This window comes from Xiphias gladius, chromosome 5 (assembly GCF_016859285.1).
Source record: "Xiphias gladius isolate SHS-SW01 ecotype Sanya breed wild chromosome 5, ASM1685928v1, whole genome shotgun sequence".
In the NCBI taxonomy this organism is placed as follows: domain Eukaryota; kingdom Metazoa; phylum Chordata; class Actinopteri; order Istiophoriformes; family Xiphiidae; genus Xiphias; species Xiphias gladius.
Window position 1 is genome coordinate 427,566 of NC_053404.1, and position 9,573 is coordinate 437,138.

Sequence of the window (9,573 nt, forward strand, 5' to 3'; positions counted from 1 at the left end):
AGAGGGAGCAGTGCTTCCACAGAACTCTACTGAGGATGCTGCTCTTTGTGTGTGAACTCTTCTTTTTAAGGATGAGAGACTCTCAACCTGTGCGTGCCTGTGTGTGTGTGTGTGTGTGTGTGTGTGTGTGTGTGTGTGTGTGTGTGTGTGTGTGTGTGTGTGTGTGTGTGTGTGTGTGTGTGTGTGTGTGTGTGTCAGGGCTGGAGGAAGTGTGACCCAGAATGAGTGGAGCATTGTAAGAGAAAGAGGTGAAATGACAGGAATTTCCTTTTCAAAAAGGGGCCGCTACAGGTCTGTCCTCCCCCCTTACAGTCAGCCAACACCCTGTCCTACTGTTCCTTCGTCCCTCCCTTCACCTCAGCCGTTCACTGGAAACACTTGTTGAGGGTTAAATGTCAGGTGTGTGAGAGAGATCATATCTGCTTTATTTCACCACCCATGTTCTGTATTTGTTAAAGAAAAGCGTGCGGGGCTGCGTCGGAAGACAAATATTCATCGAACTGTTCAGGAGCATAAAAACCAAGATTTCTCTTCTCAGTGCTAGAGTTTATCTACCATTCAAGTAGAGAGAAAAGAAACAATATACCAGATTCATTAGAAAGGACGGTTAGATATACACAAGTATACGTAACATATTGTGTTATGTTTCCTCCATCTGCAAAGTCACATAGACACGAGCCCTGTTTTCCCCATGTTCAGCCTTTTCACCTTCCTCCCTGCTTAGTGTCCATCTTTACTCAAAAGCACTTATTGACCTGATAGTTTAAAAAATAAATTAAAAAAAAAATATTTGATACCTTTGTTTTTCCTCTCTCCTTTTTCATCACCCCCCCGACCCAACCATTAAAACCGCACACACACACACATACACATACATACACACACATACTTCCTCCCAGCCCACCCTGCACCTCCACCAGTGACAAAGACAAACACTTCCTGAGGTCACACTGTGTCAGAAACGTGCTGTGTAAACTAATCACAGCACAGGAAGGAGAGAAGGAGGATTTACTGAGGAAAAAGGTGGAGAGAGGGACCAAGAAAGAAAACTCACAAAATCTAGTAAGATGAAAAAAATTGAGGATATTTCATGGATTTTAATATTTTAACAACACCGTGCTGCCAAAATATCCCGGTGTTCAGGTATGTGCTTGGCTTTCTGTGGCAAGGAAACTTAGAAAGAGAAAAGGTTTTAGTGTGACTCTTTGGTGGCCGATTTTCCCACAAGAGTCGCTGATGTTTTATCTCAGCTGAGCAGTTACCGGCTCAGTTTGCCAGCGCTGAAAAGTTCCCAAAGCACCTGTTTTAAATGAGGGAAACATCAACATCAAATACCGTAACACAGGGCAACAGGGTATCGCCTGTCGTTTGTTACAGAGATTGTGTCTGTCCTTGTAAATCTGCCCTTCTCATGTGTTTGGCTCCTGGAGGGTAATCCCTGCTGTCACTTGTCCTCCTTCTAATTTATTTTTTCCCTCTTTCCTGATGTGCAGGAAAGCAGTTCTGGGTGTTTAAGGACACCGTGTTGCAGTCTGGATACCCCAAGGACATCACCCAGTTCGGCCACGGCATGCCGGCCCAGAGCATCGAGACTGCTGTGTGGTGGGAGGACGTGGCCAAGACCTACTTCTTTAAAGGGGACAGGTGGGTGTGACTGGAGGAAGAGCACTGTTTTCACAAGACACCGGTTAAACAGAAAACGTAAATGATTTGTAAAATTTAGCAGCTTCAGATCCCTTAAACCTGCACCTGTCCTCTAGGACATATGACCGTGTATTTCTTGTGCGTATACTGTCATACGGCAGGTACGATTTATGCCCCATTTTTAGACACACAGACTAAACTACAGAACCACATATACCAGCTTAGCCTGCTTTAATTTGTCACCAATCTGTATGTCCCGGGTCACGGGTCAAGTTAAAGGAAGGATTTTGGCCTTCTATTAAATACTGTACGCTGCCCCGTGGCTGCCTTCCACTCCTGTCATAACAGATATCACTCAGTTTAATTCAGATATACTCATCTATGCGAAGCCCTTAATCTGACCAGTGGCATTAAGACACAAACAACCATCTGTTGTCTGTTCCAACCTATTTCCTCCAGCCTCCGTAGACATAAAGCACCTGCTTTGTCTTCCTGTTGCTCATAGTTTGTTCCTCTTTAGGTACTGGCGCTACAATGAGGAAATGAGAACCATGGACCCAGGCTATCCTAAAGCCATCACGGTGTGGAGAGGTGTGCCTGACTCGCCACAGGGGGCCTTCGTCGACAAAACCAATGGTACGATTTGTCCTGCCCAGTACTCTCATTTGGCAACAACAGCACAGTTCATGTGCCAGGCAGCATTGATTTCAGCCATTCACTGGCACACGATGTGCAGGGGGCAAACCAGGGTGGTATCGATTGAAATGTGCCCCAGTTACTACACTGAGCCTTAGTGGGTGGCATGCTTCCATACGCACAGTAGCCAGGGAAACAGACCGATAGAGACTGGTTGTGTGTTGGAAATTAAAGATGAAAAGAGGTCAGTGTATCTAGAAATGGCTTTTATGGTTTTTGAATTGTTTCTCAATCAAAGTGGTCCATAATCAGTCCATCCTGCTCAGTGAGCCACGAGACCCAGTTGGAGCAGGATTGTGGAAAGCTGAAAGGACAAGACCACCGCTGGGTGCCCATTCCGGTTTAAGCCAGTTGGGCCTCGCCAAGAGTGGGGAGGTGGGATTTATACCTCTCAAAGAGCTCACCCATTGGCCACTCTGATAGTGTGAAGAGGAAAACAGCTTATCCCATTGGATGTATTATGCCAGGTGGGTTTGGGCCTGGTCTTGGCAGCTCCGGTGTTGGAAAAAGCAGGGCAGGTGGTGGTGAACACTCAGGCCATCTGCGCTGTGGATCTGCTGCCAGATCCTTGGCCGGGCGTGTCTGCCGGTGAGGCCAGGTGGAGCGGGCCTCAGTCAGAGCATGAAGGGTGGATTGATATCCAAGGGGATGATGGGTGTTTGTGTGCATCACATGTATTTCCAGGGGTATGTGTGGCAGCCTGTGTTTGTTTGGCGTGCAGGCTGTTTGCAGAGACACTGTGTCGAGTGTCACGCTCGTAACATTGACCCAGATAAGCAGGCAGAAAGGAGTACGCTACTGCCGCTGATGACAGGCTGTGTGAGGGGACACGTTTCAGAGTGCAGGCCCCAGGGCCATGTTGACCCGGGTTTAACCCACAATAGCACAGCCTGTCTCAACCCCACGCCGCCGCCCCCCCCTGTACTCCCTATGCTGGTCACAGGACTGTATGTCGGTTTTCTATCTGTTGCTACATCGGGATCTTTCAGTCTCTAAATAACCACGTTTTCGCTTCATTTGTGTTAAATGTTGGAGAAAACTGTGGCAGAAGCTGCTGCCAGGCTAGAACCACAAAAATCCCAAGAGCAGTTCTATTTCTTCAGCTAATCACAACACTCAGCCGAGCTCTGAATGAGAGTTTGAAGGCCGCTGTGTGTAGAGTGGCTTGTGTTTCATGGCCGACACAACCACAAGTTGCTCAGACTGTAACTGTTCAAGTTGTGAAGGCCGAGCTGTTTGTGGAGCGAACATCTTGTTCAGCACTCTGCCATGAGCTCTCTTCAAACTCAGTGAGTTTTAAATGGAAGAGCCGCAGTGTCATTTTTATATCTGTTTTCCCAATTGAGCTCCCATCAGCAACGAGATTGCATCTCTCCGAGAGTCTGAGAGATCGATCCCGCTCTCGTGTCTGTGCGTTCAGTTTGGAGCTGGGGCTGGGACGCAGTTAGCTTAGCTTAGAATAAAGATTGAAAACAGGAGGAAACAGTCAGCCTGGCTCACTCCAGAGTTTACAAGCTAGCCTACCAGTCAATCGAAAGCCTGCTGATTAACACATAGTATCGCATTTGTTTAATCCGCACCAACACAGACAAGTCAAAACGACAATTTGTGGTTTTAGAGGGAGTCTAGTAGTGTCGCTAGTTTGATGAAGACTCTGGGAAGTCATTGCTCCCTGCTCATGTTTGAGAAGAGCACAACTCACTGTAGAAGATACAGTGCAAGAAATACAACGTGTCTTTACTGGTGTCGATCTTCTCATCTGACTCTCAGCAAGGAGGCAAAGACGTGTGTTAAACAAAGATGTTTAAGGATCTCTGTGATTTCCTCCTGCTCATAAATGAGTTGTAAGATGTCCCCTGTATGGGGACACAGTCTGCTGGCCGTCGAAAACACCAACAAACACCAAAAACAAGACATTATTACAGAGATAGGAATTTTAATTGGTTTTGCTGCTATCAGATTTTCTCAGACTTTGCTAAAACCAAAGCGTTACAGTTCTATCTTCTCAACACTAAATGAAAAGACGTGGAAGCCTTGTGCTGTTTGATCATTTCATCCCCTTTCCCGATGAATCTTTTAAAACTTTGTCCTGTGCTTCTTCACATCCTCACCGGAAACACCTCCTCCCGCCTGATTTAAGAAGCCCTGGCCCTGCTTCACTTCAGCTTTGTGACCACCTGACTCCAATTGTAGAGGGTTTCCCTCCCCGTTTTTCCCCATGTGCTTTTCAACTCGCAGGAAACAAGGTGTATATGGGGCCAGTGAGGAAGAGGAGAGCCTCAGAATTCAGCCAGGCTTTTAGGCTCAGTTTTACACACCGTACCATGTTTTTTCCCATCAAGCATTGCAGGGACAGTGACATGCAGGAGGCAGCAAAGTTTAGTGACACCACTAATGGACACAACCTTTGAGCAGTAAGTCAATATCATGGCACAGGAAACAATTTCATATTAAGACTCTCACATGTCACCATGTTCACCACTTCTTAATTCCTGTTTTAACCATCTGTTCATTGTTAAAATGTGGGCTGGAAGGGGGCTGCAGCTGACCATTATTTTTATTACCCATTAATCTATAGATTTTTTTTCTTTACATTAATTATTTTGTCTATAAAATGTGAGCAAATATTGCAAAAAACATGTTCTGCATCCCTGCAGTCCAAGAGATTTTTTTAAATTATATATGGCTACCAAAAGCATCACCTCTTCACATTTTTTGACACTGAAAACAAAAACTTTTTAGCATTTTCGATTATCCAATTATCCGATTATGTTTTTGTCGATCAACTAATCGATTAATCGTTCAGCTGTAGTATGTATGAATTTGATAAAGAAACATTTTTTAGCTTCGTTCACTATTTTTACTTCTCTCTTCGTATTCGCACACAGGGGGACAAGTGTTCGTAAGTGAAATAAGCCCCACTGACTCACCGTGTAGGTCGGGTTTGGTTCCTGATTGGGAGTGCTTTCTCTAGTATGACCAGATATAATGAGTCCTGAGGGACAGTCATCGGAAACAATGGCTCAACAGCAGAGCGACAGACACTGTTTGTGAAATTGTTTGAGGTGACCTGGTTTTTCCTGTGAAGAGGAAAGAAAGAAAAGTCAGAAAACGCTCTCCCTGAATTTAAAGTGAGCCGAATTCCACCCTGCTCGGCAGACACGTGAACAACCTCAAACTCAGACCCTCTGCTTGCCACATAAAGTCAATCAACTGATTTCACTCAGAAGAAATTTTTGGAAAGTTTGTTGGCCAGTTCGTCCCATGAATGCATGAAAACAAGTGTTTATCATGTACTGTACTTGAGAAGAACCGGTGCTGTGTTGAAGTATTTCCATTTTTTAGGTTACACTTTTACCCAGCTACATTTCACAGGGAAGTACTGTACTTTTACTGCACAACCTGGATTTGACACATATAGTTCCTAGTTACTTTACAGATAAAGATTTTAGGTCCAAAACATGTGATCATCTGCTCAAACAAGTTCCATGTTTAGAATAAACTGTAGATAAATTAGTTAAATTCAGCTCATTAAGATAACAACTATGGAACACTTTGCACTCACAGGTTTCTCTTCCCTCTGTTTCCTTGCCTCAGGTTTCACCTACTTCTACAAGGGGAAGGAGTACTGGAAGTTCAACAACCAGTTTCTCCGGGTGGAGCCGGGCTACCCGCGCTCCATCCTCAAGGACTTCATGGGCTGCGAGCTGGCGCCCGTTGACCCCGCCCGCCCGCCAACCGACGACGGCGACTCGGACGTGGTGATCGAGCTGGACAACGAGGCCAACACGGTGAAGGCCATCGCCATCGTCATCCCCTGCGTGCTCGCGCTGTGCCTGCTGGTGCTGGTCTACACTGTGGTGCAGTTCAAGAGGAAGGGTACGCCACGCCACATACTGTACTGCAAACGCTCCATGCAGGAGTGGGTCTGAAACGTCGCAGAGAGTTGGGCGAGGGTGGGAGGAGAGACTGGTGAAAAAGGATGACAGCCCCCACTTTCATAGAGAGGACAGTGGACTTTGGACATCTTTAGAATAACACACAGCCACGCCTCCTCCGTTTGGGTGATCTGATACCTTCGTTCAGACCCGCAGAAACAGCAAGAGCACCTGTCAGTGGACCCTCGTTCAAAAGGCGACCCCCGGACTCAAAGTTGACTCCGCTAACCCCCGGCCTTTTTAACAAACGGGGGGGGGGGCCAAAGTGACAGTTTGTGGGGGATCTTTGCCTGAAATGACATTCAGTCCCAGTCAAAACAAAAAAAAAAACAAAACAAAACAAAAAAACGGGGGTCGGCATCACTTTATATCTCAGACATTTGACTTCCTGTCCCCTTCATCTTCTCTAGCTCTGCGCGACCGCTCTTAATCAGAGGGAGGCTCTCTTCCCACAGGGCACTGCATTTCATCTGTCATATCAGGTTGTTGATTAAACAACAGTTTTATATTTTCTGATCTTGGTGCCCCCCTGCTTCACTCTGCTCTCAAAAGATTCACAGTCCCAGATAAACACATTACTAATCTTCAATCCCCATTCTGTTTGTTTTTTCCTTTTTTTAAAAATGTCTAATTTTTTTATTTGATTCTTTTGAGAAAGGAGGTCCTCACTGTTCCCTTTAACACGCTTCTGAAGAAGAGACCAAACTAAACCAAATAAAATCTATTTCTCTCCAAAGAGGATCACATCATTTTCTTTTTCTTTTTTTTTGTTCTCATTTCAGTTCATCCTTCCTTCTCTTCTCTGGATCCTTGCGGCCATTAAGAGTCGGGGAGCTCTGACTGTTGTGGCAGTCTGTTCGAGACACAGGGGCCAAATTATTCTGCAATATTTTAACTCGCCTTAATTATAGATCATACTACTTGTGCTTGATTTTTTTGGTTTTGTTTTCTTTTTTTGGTATACCGCTGTTTGTCTGTAACAGAAGCTAATTGAAAGCTTCTTGTGATTGGTATTTCTGGATTTTATTATTTTATTATCTCAGCACTGGCTTGCTGAGCTGCTCTGGACAGAATACACAGTAGGGTCAGCCTGTACTGAGAGTAATGTGTTGAATCCTAAGAAGATGTTGGAAGGGTCTGGAGTAAAGCCACTTTTTTGTGTGTTAAGATATTTGTAGCTTGTATTATTTCCATAGGACACAGGCTCATGAAGAGCTTGATAGTCTTGTTATTGGATTTGCTGATGTGATTTTTTATTTTTATTTTTTTTTTAAATTTCCTTTTTTGTACTTGGCCCATTGTCCCCTCAGTTTGAAGACACGTGCATCCAAAATGGTCATTGAATATGGTTATATGTGAATGGACAGACCGCTTTTTTTTAAAGAAATCCTGTTGACTGCCTTGTTTGAGAGAGCTCACAGTTCCCAGAATGCTCTTGTCTCCTGACTGATGACCCCAAAGTGAGACACCAAGTCAAGATCAGTGCCTGTGTCAACGTGCATGCAAGCATTTACTGTACAACCGGTTCTGCTCAACGTGGCTTTGGAAGCCCTCGAAAGCTGGGGAGGAAGTTTTCTCTTTTCTGAATACCGTTTGCTTTTATTTTTGTACATTTTAAGCGTACCCCAACCCCTCCTTTGCTCCCCCTTACCTCCAGGTACAGTTAACTCTAAGAAAAACAAAGGGTTCAGGTGGTACATCTTTGGGAGATCAGATGGGTGATTGGCAAATGAAATTGGCCTCAAAAACACCAACCAAGCGTCAGTAGTGTCCTCACTGTCCTGGCGAGCAGTCTTTGAATGTGTGTCTGTTTTCATGATCAAATACTGGTTTCTCTGTCTTTCCTGTTTTCTGCTTAACTGAAATTGGACATCTCACAGTGACTTCTTTGTGTAAGACTTTGGGACAATGGAGAAACGTGTCCTGACAGAATGAATAAATTGATCAATATATGATTAAGAGCTGCCTTCCAACTCTCTGCTCGTCTTTGAACTTGTATGTAGAGCATGTCTGTGCAGTTTGTCCATACGCGTTCCCTGTCTCCGACTCTGCCGACTGTTTGACTGGGAGGATGTGTTCCCTGCAGCGCTGTGGTAGGTTACTCGGTCTGGTTTGAAGACATTCAGGTAGAGGGAGCTGCTCTAACTGGCCTGAATTGGGCAGCAAGAGTTCATGTCAGGTAAAGCAAACAGCACACTCATCTTATTACAATTTATGATACAAGAAAGGTAATATAATAAGTAGGGTTTTATTTACTGAGCATCCGTCTCACCACAAATAAAAAAAGAAAAAAGACAAAACAACAACAAACCCAGTGTTTAACTTTGTAGTTTTATGTTAAAGAAAAACAACCAAAAAAAAGATACTTAAAGATCTGTTAGATTTGTATTGAGCAATTTCAAATTTAGCTTTAAGGAAACAGCTCGGCAACTTGGGAAATACGTTTATTCACTCTCTCTTACCGAGAGTAAAATCAGGAGTTTGGTGCCACTTTCATGTCTAATATAAATACGAAAAAAATAAAGGTTAAACTACTGCCAGCAGCCCGTTACTTCAGTTTAGCATAGAGACCGGAAATGGTTAAACGGCTAGCTTAGCTTAGCATAGAGACCGGAAACGGGGAAACGGCTAGCCTGGCTCTTTCCGAAGGAAACAAAATCCACGGACCGTACCAGTTCCTCCAAAGCTCGGTGATGAACACGTTCTAGCTTGTTTGTTTGATTGGTAGAAAACCAAAGTGTAAAACTTCCAGTTTTCTAGTTTCAGTGCCCTTGGCATCACAGCGAAGTTGCTCCAGGACTCTAGGAAGACACTCAGCCAAGACCTGCGACCTTTCTCGGTCTGAGTTCTTCTGTGTTCTTACTAAAGATCATCAGTCACAGCCCATGTCACTTTCTTTAAGTGTATATATGTTTTCAGGTGAGACAGAGACCGTTAGGATTTAAAGTATGTGCTCTGATAATTACAATAGGGAGGGTCCAACCGGTCTCAGCAGCTTACAGCCCGACTCCAGAGATGAGCTTTCAGTCAGAGTCCATTTTCTTCATCCTCAGCAGTCCTCTGGCTCCGATGTCGCTGTAGAGTTTAGACATGTGATTGAATTCCTTCTGGAAGATAAAGTTTGGAGTCAGACTGTAAATTTAATATTCAGTTTGTGTGAAGATAAAGTGAAGCTTCTCGTTTCTATCAGACACTTTAACCAGAGAGCTGCTCTGTGGAGCTTCGGGCTCCGTATATGTACACATATCACCACATTTCAATAAAAATAAACAGGTTTAATAAATGCAAATGAACA

General features: G+C 44.4%; 1 protein-coding gene across 1 annotated transcript in view; it reads left to right on the forward strand.

Annotated features, from left to right (window-relative positions):
• Window positions 1-8,229, forward strand: part of LOC120790153 (matrix metalloproteinase-16-like) — a 77,629-nt gene extending 69,400 nt beyond the window's left edge. Inside the window, exons 8-10 of the mRNA XM_040127503.1 lie at window positions 1,494-1,644; window positions 2,165-2,280; window positions 5,938-8,229. Coding sequence (XP_039983437.1) covers window positions 1,494-1,644; window positions 2,165-2,280; window positions 5,938-6,272 — 602 coding nt within the window. The 3' untranslated portion in view covers window positions 6,273-8,229. The remainder of the gene's footprint in view (window positions 1-1,493; window positions 1,645-2,164; window positions 2,281-5,937) is intronic.
• Window positions 8,230-9,573: the final 1,344 nt, after the last annotated feature.